This window comes from Zea mays, chromosome 5 (assembly GCF_902167145.1).
Source record: "Zea mays cultivar B73 chromosome 5, Zm-B73-REFERENCE-NAM-5.0, whole genome shotgun sequence".
Taxonomy (NCBI): domain Eukaryota; kingdom Viridiplantae; phylum Streptophyta; class Magnoliopsida; order Poales; family Poaceae; genus Zea; species Zea mays.
In genome coordinates, this window is record NC_050100.1 from 34732436 (window position 1) to 34747491 (window position 15056).

The following is a 15056-nucleotide window of genomic DNA, read 5'->3' on the forward strand; positions in this document are numbered from 1 at the left end:
TCTCTCGCACAACAGTTTCTATTCAGCACAATACCGACCGTTCTAGCTCTAATGCGATCGATATCAACCAAAACCCATCGCTGTTGAGACCGTCTGAGTCATCCATATCTCCGATTTTCAGTGTTGGACCGAAGAGGAGAAATTAATGGTGTTAAACTATCTCTAATAGCTTACTCATCCTTCTCACATCTCAAGCTCCACATAAACAGTGTCGTCTACCGTGCAAAACTCACAACAGAATTCAAACTCCACATAAACAGTGTCGTCTGCAATACAAAACTCACAGCAGGAAGCAGCATGTCTCTTTGTCTGTCGGTCCCATTGGGATTGTGGAACCATCATCTACAATTTCGCGACACTGTTCAATCCTGAAGATGTTCATTTCTTCTTCCATAATATATGATAATAAGAATTGAAAATGAACTGCTGTATGCTCCGGCAGCCTGTGGACCACGAACTGCAAACATCACACCACCCAGCGTCGTTTCGCTTGTCTATACCGTCTTATTGGTTGCTTTGTGAAGAATGCAGGGGCCATGGGATACATCACGATACAGGATTGCCCAGCTTACAAAAGCAGCTCTTGTCCAGCCTAGAAATTTTGACCAGGCACAGCAGATTAACTGTGGGGCATGAGGCCCAAATAAAATGGTAATGGTCTAGGGTATTCCACAGCACTTCTACACAACATTCACAATAGGAAACTAGTCATCAGCATGCCGATGATGCCTGCGACCTCTTCTGCGAGCTCGCAGATCACTTCGCGTCAGGACATTAGCTGTCTTTTCTGGGGGATTGTTGCTTTCCATGTTGCATCCGGGAGAACCCAGTATACAAGCCAGTGAATCCTCCATCATTTCTCCAAATGGTGTCTGCAAGCACAATGTACAAAACAAAACAAAAAAGTGTCATCTTGCAGCAGAACATTCTAGAGCCTAGAAAGACAGACAGCACCCAGAAAATAGGCAGCCGCATTTCTGACAAACTGTAAAGTCATCGGAAAACTACTAACTCACAGTGTTTGTAATTGTCTCTCTTGAAATTGATCTAGCCACATCATCAGAGTTGCTGGCTTCAACTTCCTTCGTTCTTTCTACAAAGGTGCTGTCAACATACGTATGTCGTAGGCGCCACCTGAAAAGTGGTTGACCTTGATGCAGATCATCGAACAGATGCTCGACAAAAAAGTGTCTTCTCACAACTTCAACCAGGTATATGTCATCACTATGCTTATTGAGTATTCTGTTAATGAAGCAAGGAAAAAGCAAGTGTGATGTTAACGAAACAAGTAGTGCGTTGGAACTCCTGAGTCGGATGCCAAAGAAAAAGAATCTCTAGTTAACAAACCGCACATTTTAGCTAGCTCTGTCTTCATGCGTCCTTCTTCCCTGTCTAAAAGCAGTTCAGGCAATTGATGCCAGGTTTCATTAGCACAGGCCTTTCCGACAATAAAACCGTAGCCTGAGAAGTAGCTTCAATAAATTCACATTTGCAATGAAAGGATGAAAAAAAATATTCTTCAGCAACGTATCAATGTTGAAGGGTCGATGCATCCAATATTTTATGCCAAATGGTTCCATCTACTGCTCTGTTAACCTAACAAGCTATCTGTTTGCTTTCAACTACAGCATGGATCTGTTATAACTTCATGAGCAAATAGTGGCAACAAATTACTTTGAACATAAAAACTATCATACATAATGAATCAGTAACATACATTTAATGTCATTGTATTCTACATACTACCTGTGTTTCCTCTTTTAAGATGTATAAGTATTGAATGTTTATAAAAAAGGTATTACATTCCAATAGTACTATAGCAGTATTGTTTATGGCTAACTGTTCATCTGGGGCCTACCAGCACAATGTTAGATAGAAATTAGATATGTGAATAATTATCATCATTGTTAACTGTGTAGGTTTCATTGTAGGTATTTCCTAATCATGTTGACTCACTCATCCTGCCATCAATACAAAAGAGCCACATTCACTATTAATGATGCAGAAATTATTAATTTGTCTCTCATCTAAACATAGCTTGGATATGCCTTTGCATGAATTATTGTACAGGGATCACCACCAGGTCAAATATCCTTGAGATTTACCATAAACAGTCAAAGATCTTAATGGAGAATTAGGTGGACGCCCAAGCAATTTGAGTCCTGCACAACAGAATTTCGTAAGCATGCATTTGGTACCAATAGCTATTGTCTGCAAGAAAAATTTAAAAATGACAGTTTTGCGGTTTGTTTATACGACACTTAATTGAATCAACAGTCAAAATCTGATGACTTGCATTGTCCCTCTCCAATAAATGCATTGACCATATAGAGACTTGTTTTACTGATTAGGAAAACATTAACTATAATGTTCAAGCACCACTATTTATATAATATTGCTACAGCAAGCTCTACAACTCAAGCATGCCTGCACTCAGGAACAAATCACGGGAGGCACCAGCACTTTGAATGGCCCAAGGCTACACTCAAATGTGAGGGAGCTGTGCCTGCATACATGCATCAAATGCACAGTAGCATAGCGAGATTTGTAAACATAAATTAAGCCAAATTGCTCCAAAAGTAACATATTCACCGTGGCTAGTAAAAGGATAGGGTAGGGACATACAGATATCCTTTAACAGTAATAACAATGGCAGAATGCCGGCGCAGGGTAAGCATACAAATATCCTTGAAAAGTAGGAGCAATAACAAAAGCAGAATATAATTCGTTTACCCTGGTGTGCCCACTTGATAGCAGCATAACAACAGCATCCATGGTGCAACATTTAGGGAAGGAGCTCACAAAATACAGCCATAATAATGGAATAATGTTGCTTGCCAGATGACCCACGGTTCTTTGAACTTTATCTAGAGATACTGTCCTCCCCAATCCCCATCCTGGATGGTTTGCACGAGTATGGCTATTGAATACTATTTTAGGTTTTAACCTTGATATACAAGGCCGCAGTCATGCTCCTGGCATGTTTTTTAACACAATTTGGTGCTCGCAGATTGTTGACACAATATTATCGCTTTCTCAGGAATGGCATGCTTTAACATTATCAAATATTAAATCGAGAGCTGAGGGAGTGAGCAACCTTTGTGGGAACCCAACAACATCGCGAAAGTGCCCAGTACTGAACCCACGATGAAATAAACACCAGGAAGTAAATTGCAAGCCAGGAGCGTCTCCTCCTCCTTGGGGGTCAAACCTCCCTTCATCATCATCAGTAGCAAAAATCAAACTCAGCGAACTAATCGACAAGATTCTATTGTTTTTAGGGCGTGGCGTGGAAGGGTGTTGTCGTAGAAGAGCCTACCTTTGTCCTCAAGGCGTAGTACAGATCTTGGATCACCTCCTGCCTCGTTAGCAACAAAGAACCCCGTCAACCCCGAACCAAAGAAGTGAACAGGATTTGGGGAGAATTCTTCAGAAAATGATTTTGGAAAGAAAGAGAAAAAAATTGGGAACTGCAACTCGGACGTTTCTGGGAGCGATCCCGCGAACCTTGCTAGGTGGGGTACCAAAATAATGGCTCATCATGTACCGCAGCTGCGCCGCCATCAATCCTCTCTCGCTACTCGTAGTCGTAGGGTCGATGCGTGTTCGCGAATGCAGCAGAGAGCGGCGAGGAAGGAGAAAGACGAAGGAGGAGTGTCCTGTGTGGACCTTTCTTCCCTCGGAGGCTCGGACCCTTTGATGGCATTGGGCTCAATCGGTTACTGATAAGGCTTTCGTTTCACCTTTGAACCACGTGGATTGTGTGTTATTGAATCAGTTTAAATTTATTGTAAATTAAAATTCATTTTAATACGTTCTAATATGCTTTAATTTATACGGAATTGAAATAACCGAAGGTCCATATGTGGTCTTTTGTGCACGACATTTAGAGATACCTTTATATTATTACTCCTTTACATTTAGAGATACATTTAGAGAAACAGGACTTTCAATTGGCCACGACATTTAGAGATACCTTTATATTATTACTAGTATGTTGCATTGTTGCTACGGTTATTATATAGTGGTACTATATTTTCTATATATCATGCAGTAGATTTTGTTTAAATAAGATTTGTTCAGACATCTTCCAAATCTTTACAATAATACTATACCGAGGGAGACCGCAGGTCCATATGTGGTCTTTTGTCATCATTTTTTCATTTGATTTGGTGCCTCCATGGTCTATGTATGGATGTCATATTTCTCATGACATGATCATTGCTAGCTTAGCCATATTGTTCATTTGACCATATTACTCAGGAGTTAAGTTCGTACTATTTTAGCTATTATTTGTTACTCACACATGTTATTTTTCCTTACCATATTGTTACTTAGTGATGGAGTAAATGATGCCCCTGCTCCAAAGAAAGTTGATATTGGTATATCGGTTGCTGATGCCATTGATGTAGCCAGGATTGATTCTGATTTTGTCCTGACAGAACCTAGCTTCAATGTAATAATTAGTGTCGTTCTTACCGGTCGGACAATTTTCCAAAGGATGAAGAACTACATTGTATGTTAGAAGGAAACCTACTGAATAGATTTCTAAAAAAACAGTTACTTTCTTTGATCCACCTTCACCTTTGCAGCCTATGCTATTTCCATTACAATATGTATTGTGTTATGTTTTCTTGGCTTGTTCTTTAAAACTAGAAGTTGTGCAACATTTTTATATTAGCCTTCTTTGCTACAGTTGTTTTGTAACTTTCTGTTGCTTAGTTGTGTAAAATATGTTTGTGTATTTATTTGAGTACTTATTTTGATTGTTAATTTTTAATTAGGTTTAGTTGATTTTGTTACTCAACAAGTTAATTAGAACCACACATTTAATTAGATTTGTCTTAGATCCTTAAAGTTTTGTGAATAATCTGTCATTATTGCATTTGGTTGCTCAGTGTTTAACGACTACTCCATTCGTCCCAAGTTAAAATTCGTTTTAAATATTATTATCTATTTGATTATAGACATAAAAATCAAGAGCTATTGTATACCGTTGTAACGTACGGGCACCTAACTATATACCATTATTATGCAAACGGTTCTGAAGCTCTGAATTTTTTTATATACCCAATTAACAAAAATATATCATTATTTTGTAATTTGTCATATCAATTTTTTATCCTTGTCGGACTATACGGACAATTATAAAATATATGCAATAACAAAGAAGTTACACTATTAATTGGAAATGACGAGCTGTATAGTGATTATTCGATATTAAAGAAAGAGATGACGTTATACCTTATGAGATTATTCATCAATATTAAAGAAATGACTTACTAGTCCCGGTGCTTTGCTTCTGCAGTCTGAACCTGGAAGCAAAATGCACTGCTTGGGCTGTAAACACGAAGCTATTATAGATGGAAAGAGAACGCCTTGATATACGACAGTATTAACGCATTAAACTAGCCAGAATGGCCTCATTTAGACAGGAAAACAAAAAATTTAGTACATAAGCTTCTTCATCAGGATACTATAATGCTAGTTTCAAAAATAAAAGAAAAAAGATACTAAAATGCTAACTCAATTACAAAGGGATCCTAGGAACACCACCTCCTCTTCCAATGCACAGGCGACACTTAGCCAACCACTTGGAGGTGCAGGTCGATTTTGTTTTATTTCTTGATTTCGGACTACGGCTACCACTTGGAGGTGCAGGTCGAACAAAAAGAAAGGCTACGGCTCTGTTCTTGATTTCGGACGAACACAACCACAGAACGGGACCCTCTTCTTTTTCTTCTGCCCGCCACCGCGGTCCTTCCTCCCATACAGATAGTCCCTCAAAAGCACGCGAGTGCGCTTATCAGAGACTTTGAGCCTTCTGTACTCGTGCTCTTCCTCAAGCTTCAGCAAGACATACTGAATCTTCTGAAGCTCCAGTTCCAACCTTGCCACATTCTCCGACCCTTTCTGCACCTGCTCGGAGATCTTCCTCCTGCTGGAATACCCTTCTCGCTCGGTGCTCATATTATCTGACAGTGTGGGGTAGTTCTCAGCCGTCCTAGTCAATTTGTTGTTCAGATTGATCTGTTCCAAGACATGGCCCTCTGTCTCATGCACCTGAGCGCTCACACTGCTGTACTCAGAGTTCATAGGGGATTTTCCCTTTGACTGCCCCTCCATTTTCTGCTTCAGCTCTTCAATGCTCGCTTGGATGCTCAACAGCCTCTGAGCATCAGAAGTGAGCCTCTCAAGTACGTTCTTGCTCCACGCCTCATGAGGCTCTGCAGCTCCCTTCGACGCTTCTAGCTTATTGATTCCAAGGTCTCTTCCCCTTGCTAGCTCAGACGAAGGGTGCTCACTCTTCAGATCCTCGACGGCTTGTATGTCGTGCTCAGATGACGAGGACTTGGCCGTTTGGTTCTTGCAGCTCCTCTCTGCAGCCTCCCACAGCTGAAGCATATCGTCATCGAGTTCGGCATTTGCACCAGTTCCAAGCGGATAGAGGGCAGCTCGAGCACCATATGGTGGACAAGTGGATATTTGGTCCAGCTCAATATCCTTCATGATCTGGACTTGCTTCCCTTTGGAGATCTCAACATCTTGTTTCTCATGATCAGAATATATTTCTTTTCCCTCCATGCGTGAGCCACCTCTTGCTTTAAGGTCTTGAATTTCTGCACTTACTGCCGCCAATTTAGCTGCAGACTCAGCTGACTCCTGATCTTGACGATCTTTAGCATTTGATACAACTACTTGAAGTGCTTCTATTCTTGCAATCAACCCTTGTAACTCTGGAGTTCCTTTGGGTAAGCAATGAGATTCCAGCCCATCATTGCCCTCTTGAACATGATGTACACATGCGGTTTCCTGTAACAATAAAAGATCATTTGTCAAGAAGGGGAAGGATTAGTATATATATGACTGGAGGTAGCTTGATAGTGTCACATCCATGTAGTGCACGAAGCATAGCAGAAATATCCAACTAATAATAAGTGATGCTAGAAGGAAGAGCAGTTGCAGAGAGAGAGAGAGAAGATTACGATAATTATTAGTATTAATACGCTAAGTATTAAAGAATGGTCAAATTTTGCTTCATTGAAAGACTAGACTTGTTTTAACTACATGAAAGGTTTCAAAAGGGTGCCTAGTTAATAAAAAGGACAAAAAAAAGCTTACCTCTTTGTCTTCTGTACTACAGGGTTTTGACAGAGAACGGCAATCTTCTTCCAACACACTGACATGATCAGCCAATGATGCTACGAGAGCTAGATGTGTGTTCAACTCAGCTTTTAGTTCTGCATGTTCGTCCTGAATGCCAGCCAACTTTTTCTGCAACTCCTCAATGTGAGCATCTCGGGAAGAGACCTCCTTCATTAGCAACTCCTTTAGGGATATTGCTCTATTCTCTGTAGCTTTACCATTCATCATAAGCTTGAATGCTGTTTCTTCATACACCGCAGAATTCACTGAAGAGGTAATTGCATCATCCATCAGAACAACAAATTCCCTCTCACATTGCTCAACTTCTGATTGCAATGCCTCATTGTCTTGGTGAAGAAGTAAAATTTCGACATCCTTGCAAGAACACTGTTCAATCAGTCTTGTGATTTTCTTCTCCAGTTCTCCTTCCACCACTTTAGCACCTTCAGTTGCAACTTGTAGAGATCTAACAACTCCACAGAGTTCCTGGTTCTTTTCTTGCAATAGTTGAACTTCCTCCTCTGCTTCCATTAGCTCACCATCCTTCTGCGCCAGCTGTGTCATGCAATTCTCAAGTTTAACAACCAACTCCTGGCAGACACTTTGATTGGTGTCCAAATCAAACTCTGAAAGGACTAATCGAGTTCTGAGAATCTCTACCAAGCATATGATGTACTCCTTTAAGTGACTATTTTCTGATTCATGCGCCACTGACCTTCTGCTCAGCTCATCAACTTGAAGATCAAGATCGCTCTTAGCCAAACTCAACAAAGCCATCTCATTGGTAAGAGAAGCCAATGCAGATGCAATCTCATTATTATGTCCCCTAAAGAACAGGCACAGGTTCTCGAGCATCATGCATTCTTCAAGAACAGTATCATTCTCATCTTCCAAGGAATTGTACTTCTCACTCAAGGACTGGTATTCCTTAGACAAGGACTCATTTTTTTCGGTCAGGTTGAAAATTACATCTTGTGATGTCTGGTAGGACTCTCTCAAGCAAGATAGTTTCTCTTGTGTGATGAATACTTCAGTTTTCAGCACCTCCTCCCTTTCACTGCTTTCCTGTAATCCATTCCTTAGTTGTTCATTCTGTTCCAACATCTGTTGGTTTTTGTTTTGCAAACAAAGCAACTCTGTTTCTCCACTCTCCACTTCTTTCTCAATGGCACACTTCTGTAAGTGCAGATCTCTGAGCTCCATCCCTAATTGCAACAAAACTACTGAGAGAACTGAGAACTCAGTGTTCATGAGCCTATTCACATCTTCAGTTTCATCCTTAAGTCTCAGAGTGTTAATGGTTTCATCTAAAACAGTCTGCAACAGAACTTCGTCCTCAGCTAAATCAGCAGGTGCTAGATCTTTGCAGATATTCAGAACCTTCATTTGCTTTGAAATCCCTTGCCTCAGTTTTTCATTGTGCTTTAGCAATGTTTTTCTCTCCTCCCCATGATATCTAGCTTCCCCCATCAACTGTGAAACCAACATATTGGCTGAATGATTTTCCACAGCATACTTTTGGCATTCAGTGAAAAGAGCAGCCTTCTTGTCTTGCTCATCGACCAAACAGTTCTCCAAAATAACTGTACTAATAGAAGCATTTACGTTTTTCTGCTGTTCCTGTTCAAGCACCTCCTCCATATAATGGTTTTTCTCTTGCAGAGAAGAAATTTGTATCTCATAGCTGTTTGCTTGCAATTGATGTGACTTTGCTAACACTTCAAATTCCTCATTCTTAATTCTCAACTGATCCTGCAGTTCCCTTACTTGATCATATGCAAAATCCTTCTCTCTTGATACAGAGGAGTGCATCTGTTCCAGATTGGTGTGCATACCTTCTAGTGCTTTCATGGCCAATGTAATGCTCTCCAGCTGAAAGAAAAAATTTACACAATACATTATATGAAAAAAAAATGTACAGAGAGAACATGAGATGAGGCCAGTTCAAAAATTATGACAGTGTAATAATATTAATTTCTACTTCAACAAAAAAAACTTTGTATGGAGGTTTACATTAATATGTACCTGAGAGAACAGATTGTTCTTTTCAGCAGAAAGAGCTGAATTATTTGTAAGGTGAGTCTGGCAGGATTCTTCAGAATCGTTCAGCTTTGTTCTCAATTCATCTAACTCAGTTTTCATATCACATAATGAGGTATCCAAGATAGAATTCTTCTCTGAAACCTCAGATAAACTTTTACCAAGGATCTCTACCTCTGATGCAAGAACAACCTTTTCAGAAACATAACAGGAAATTTCATCCTTCAGAGACCTTTCTGAGGCCTGTAGTGCTTTTATCTTCTCCCTCAATGCATCCAGTTCACCAGAAAGTGCTGAGTTATTTGCAAGGAGATACTGACAGGATTCTTCAGAATCTTTCAGCTTTGTTCTCAAATCTTCTAGGTCTAGTTTCATATCAGATAATGAGATATCCAAGATAGATTTGTTCTCTAAAGCATCAGATAATCTTTTACCAAGGATCTCTAGCTCTGATACAAGAACAGCCTTCTCAGAAACATGACAGGAAATTATATCCTTGAGAGAGCTTTCTGAAGCTTCAAGTGCTTTTATCTTCTCCCTCAATGCATCCATTTCAGCATTTGCATCTGAAAGTGAGTTCTCCAAGAGTGAATATTCTTCAGATAGCTTCTCCACCTCTTGGAGTTTTTCTGAGAGAAGTGCCTTCTCAACTTCACTCCTTGCACACACTTCCTTCAGTTTTAAGTTTGTGATTTGCAATTCCTCAATCAACTTCTGGTTCATTGTTGTAGTAGTTTTTAGGGTATCCATCTCATCCACCAGAGTGTGGTGTATCCCCTCTAGATTTTCCTTCTCTTCCCTTTGAGAAGTAAACTCTCTCTGAAGTACTTCTTTTTCACCTTTGTGTAAATCCATTTCTGCTTGAAGTTTCACATTCAAATCCTTCAATACATCCAATTCAAGATGGAGGTCCTTTATCATAAGCTCAGTAGAAAGATTCTGTTCACGAAGGATATGGATTTCCTCCGTATGCTTGGTTACAATGTTTTCAAGATCAACCTTACTGTTCTCCACCTGTCTTAAATTACCATTCAGCTTCTCGAGTTCCAGTGCCAACCCTCTCACTTCATTTTGTGACTCCGAATGAAGATTTTTCATCATAAGAAGAGATGTTTCACCATCAACCCGTTTTTGAGTTTCATCTTGTAGGCTAATTTGGAGGTTATCCGCTTCTTCTTTCTTATATATGAGTTCTTGCTCTATCATGTGAACTTTCCTTTCAACATTCTCCAGTTCAGTTTTCAAGACCATGAGTTCAGATTCAAGATCCAATATTCTCGCTAAGGACTGCTGGTTCTCATGGAGGGTTGCATCTTTCTCAGTGTTTACAAGTAGGATGGTGTTGTTAAGTTCAGATGACAAGTTCTCCAACTCATTCAACTTGTCATTCTGCTTCTCAATCTCTATCTGCAACCTTCTAACATCTTCTTGTGACTGGCAATACATTTTCTCCAATGACACAAGCGATGTTTGGGCTTGTAGCCTCTTCTCACATTCATCTTTAAAACTTATCTCCAAGCTGTCGACACTTTCAGTCTTCCGTGCAATTTCTTGCTCCAGTAAGAGAATTTTTTGCTCAGACTTCTCCATTTCCAACTGCATCTTTGAGAGTTCTAATTCCAAATCAGATACTTTGTCTAAAGACTGCTGTTGTTGAAGGAGTGCTGCATCCTTCTCCGAGTTCAAACCTAAAATGGTGTTATTCAGTTCTTTCAGTGTGCTCTCCAGGTCTAACTTATTATTTTCTAACTCACTAAGCTTCTTTGTTGATCCGTCAAAATCTTGTGTCAGTGTTTTCATTTCTTCTTGCAACTGGGAATGTAGACCCTCTGTCATGAGAAGAGTTGCTTCAATTTGCATACGCCTATGGCATTCATCTTGCAGCTTGAAATGGATATTCTCCGCTTCTTCTTTTTTCTTTTCAAGATCTTGTGTCAGCAACTGTACTTTCTGCTCAGTCTCATCTAGCTCTGACTGTAGCTTTGACAGCTGAGATTCGATTACCGAAACCTGCTCCACAGACTGCTGGTGTTGAAGCGCAGCTGCATTCTTCTCAGTGTTTAGCTGTGAAATGGTGCTCTTAAGGCTTTTTATTTCACTTTGGAGTTCATTTTTTGAATCCTTGAGTGTATTTATCTCGTCACCAAGTTCCCGTATAAGCACCTCAGATGACTGGTTTTGTTCTGTAAGGCGCTCAACATCCCTCTTCAGCTCACAAACAGTGTCATGAAGGTCCTCCTTGGTCTGCTTGAGCTCATTCAACTTTTCATTCGCCATCTTTATTTCTATAGTCAACCTCTGTACTTCTTCATGAGATTGAGCAAGTTCCTTCCCCTGGGAAAGTAGAGCACTTTCAGCCTGCATACGCTTTTCATGCTCCTCCTGGAAGCTTGAGCGGAAACTCTCCAATTCCTTAAGCTTTTGTTCTAGTTCTTGTTGTTGCATCTTCATCTTCTGATCCAAACCCTCAGCCTCAGACAGTATAGCAATATTGAGTGTTTCAGCATTAATTAGCTTCTGGACATCTGCAGCCATTTCATCAGTTAACTTCTTGAGGTCAGCCTGCGCCTTCAAGAGCTCGGACTCCAACGTAGATATTCGCTCAGAGGAATGATTATATTGCGTAAGTGATGTGTCTTTATCAGCACTTAATTGCAATACTGTTGCCTTGAGCATTTGCATCTCATTTTCAGCTTTGTTTGCCCGCTCGGATTCTGACAGCATCTGCTGTTTCAGATTCTGGCTCTCGGATAATAGTCTTGCAACTTCTTGCTGCAAATTTGCCATCTCATTGCTGATACCATCTTTCCCTTTAACTTCTGGGCTTTCAAAGGTTAGGCCTTTCCGTACTTTCCCATCAAAACCAGCACGAGGAGCATTTTCACTACTCGATGACAAATCATTGAACAGCTTTAGACCTTTTCTACTTGACAATGCACTTGTTTCCTCAGGGTGTGTACCATTTCTCTTGGAGGTGAAACGCTGTGGTGACATACCAACTCCATCCTTCTGAAGATCATCAGAATCAAATGCCGCACGTGTAAAAGTAGACATATCTGGAGTATGAGGCTCCATCTCTTGGCTGAAAGAAGAGGGTGACTCGTCTGACATTGACGGCATTTGATTTGGAAATGCTTCAGAAATTGTTCTGTGAGCCTGACGAAGTGCCCCAGTGGCCTGATCGTATCTTTCTGCCAGCGCACGGTATGCTCGATAGAATTCCTCCACAAATTTCATTAGCTCTGGACGTTTCTTGTAGTACATCTCTGCTCTCCTTGCAAAAGAATCAGCATCTTCATTGATAAGTTTGATCATTGCTTTAACCTTTGTGTCCATGTCTGTTCCACAAAACAAGACCCAATTAGTTCATGGACCAGACAACACTTGTAAATGCAGTCTTTTCATTGCAATTATATCTTCAAATTGACTAGCATAGTTATGAAAAAAAGAACATACGTAGACCAATGTTATTCGCAGTGATAAAAAAGAAGGCATCCAAGCATTTCCAACAGAAATAGACTTCATTTAAATGGACCAATAAAAATGCCCCTCAATCTCTCCTCTCCAGAGAACTCTTTAACACATCAAAAGAAAACTCTTACACAGATATATGGAAAAAACTGTTTAGGACCTAATGTTAATAGATTATGAAAATATTTCCAAATTCAAATACCATATGTGCAAATTTTTTTATCAAAGAAAGACTGACATTGAGAAAACAGTCCAATGCAGCAGAAAGATTCATATGTAATAGCTCAGATCATTGAGCAAAGAAATTCAGAAATGTTGTTCCAACTGAATAATAAGTGTGCTGCTTTGAATTTCCAGGTTGACTGGTATATATATTGTGTAGAACAATGATAGGAATATCATGATAGATAGAACACAAACAGTGCATGAGCCTGTGCTTGGCTGACTATAAGCTTTGCCTTGAAGTACAGTAGGAAAAATGCTCTTTGGTAAAGATGAAGGGAAGATAGCAACGAACTCACCGCTGAGATTTTCCTGGAGCCATTTCGAGTTCTTGGGGCTGATATGGCTAACCCACCACCAAGAGTACTGCCTTGAATCATGACGAACCAAAGTCGCCATTGGTGCCGGATAGCAACAGAAACTACTCCAACCAATAAATAATGCTTTACTTCCTCACGCTTAGAACAGTGCAGAGATGCAATATATTATCCTCAAAACCATGAGGGTCGTCGACTCCCCTGCTTTTCAGATGTGGGATCAACGGAATCTGCACCTGCATAGTTATTACAAACAGAAACGACTTGAAAAGGATCGATAAAGCAAGGTATCAGCTGCAATGATGAAGAGGACCAAAGGACACCATGCCTGTGACTGAGTAAGTACGTACCAGTGGCAAGTCTAGTAGATAACTAGCCCACACTGCACCAAACTGGAGTTTAAGAAAATATAACACCGACCTTCAGTAACTGGATAACGAGAAAAAATTGTGCATGCAGAACTAATGAAAATTCTGTCGAACTGACCGATAAGCAAGGTAATCAATAGAACCGGGGCACAATCCGATCAAGAATTCATTTTGTATACATATAATAAATATAAGCAGGAAACCAACAGAACCAAAAATCCGTTTCCCAAGAAAACGAAACCTCCCGATACGACAGGAACCTCGAGGCGCGATGCTTCTGCTAGGATCGATGCTGCAGCAGAGGGCAAGAAACGGCTTTTGGAAGGAAATCTCGCGAGTCAGGCGTCATTCATCAAGAAGAAAAAGAGAGGATATAGACCACATGATCCACGCCGGCTGCTCCACCTACCAACCCACTCGTCAACACCAGTCATTCCCGGCAATCCAATTCCACCAAAGCCGAATCACGGAGCAGAAACAAAAGATGGATCTTTGAAGATCAAGAAAGACGATAAGCGGGTAATTAACAACCAAATCACAGCACGGGAGAAAGGAAGCAAAGATCCAATCCAATCCTGGAGCAGCGGAGTCGTCTAGCGAGTGGGGAAGCAGGGAGAAGGGCATACCAGGTGGAGCGGAAGTGAGCGGCGGCGGCGAGATGCCAAGATCCAGCAGGCTGCCCACTTTCTCCCTCCATCTCGTTCCTCAACCCATCCCGTGCTCTCTCTCTCTCTCTCTCTCTCTCTCTCTCTCTCTCTCTCTCTCGCCTTTGGCCGTGGACAGTGGACTCTGCTGCAGGGTCCGGTGGGCGGGCGGGCGTAGTGCCAAGAAGAAAGGCTGCTTCAGCACAGTAGGAGGCGGACCCCACCCCAAACGGACAATACAGGAAGGGGATAGAGACTACTCGCGATCAGCCTTTGAAGCCAGACGGGCGAAGGTGATGCCATGAGCACATACATGACCCTGAGCTGGTGTTTCGGGCCTCAATAAATTGGATGGCGCACAATTTGGGATGGAATTATGAATTCATACGCTAATACCGTAGTACGCATAGTAGCAATATATATTTGATACAATGGTTATAATGTTGTTTCCCATATGACGAATATATTTTCCAAAGGATCACGGGCGAGGTTTAGATTCCAGTTTTAGAGCCGGTTTGGTGATGGAGAAATAAGAGAAAATCTATGAGAGAGAAATGCATTACTATTCAAATTTAAATAGCAAGAGATTTTTTATTGATTTTCTCTAATTCTCTTGTCACATGTTAGCCCTTAGATTTTTTTAACCACCCTAAAATTATCGAAATTTGATAAAAAAAAATTGGACAATTAAACATGACATGTTTTTTCTAACTTTTTCATATGTAAATAAAATACTAGCACGATTTGTGACTATATATCTATAGAATTAAAAAAATATGGAATATAAACTGTACAAAATATGAGCCTAGAGTTATATATCACATTTACAAGGACACGTTTGTTTCCAC

At 40.5% G+C, this 15056-nt stretch overlaps 2 protein-coding genes across 3 annotated transcripts; both read right to left on the bottom strand.

Moving 5' to 3' along the window:
- Nucleotides 1-217: 217 nt before the first annotated feature.
- LOC100194116 (uncharacterized) lies at nucleotides 218-3619 on the bottom strand. Its single transcript, NM_001139169.1, is given in 7 exon segments — nucleotides 218-872; nucleotides 1017-1242; nucleotides 1353-1461; nucleotides 2106-2162; nucleotides 3098-3215; nucleotides 3320-3358; nucleotides 3508-3619. Coding segments are annotated over 7 exon segments (774 nt in total). The 5' UTR covers nucleotides 3565-3619; the 3' UTR covers nucleotides 218-704.
- A 1747-nt stretch (nucleotides 3620-5366) lies between these two features.
- LOC103626210 (protein NETWORKED 1A) lies at nucleotides 5367-14524 on the bottom strand. Of its 2 annotated transcripts, none has more exons than XM_008646614.3 (6): nucleotides 14191-14524; nucleotides 13547-13588; nucleotides 13179-13432; nucleotides 9172-12524; nucleotides 7123-9018; nucleotides 5367-6813 (listed from the first exon to the last, which is right to left on the bottom strand). In XM_008646614.3, the coding sequence occupies exons 3-6, from the start codon at nucleotides 13276-13278 to the stop codon at nucleotides 5680-5682; spliced, it is 6483 nt and encodes a 2160-aa protein (XP_008644836.1). In that variant the 5' UTR covers nucleotides 13279-13432; nucleotides 13547-13588; nucleotides 14191-14524; the 3' UTR covers nucleotides 5367-5679. The 2 variants fall into 2 exon arrangements, with proteins under 2 accessions (XP_008644836.1, XP_008644837.1); XM_008646615.3 differs by having other exon boundaries at nucleotides 13547-13625; nucleotides 14191-14522.
- Nucleotides 14525-15056: the final 532 nt, after the last annotated feature.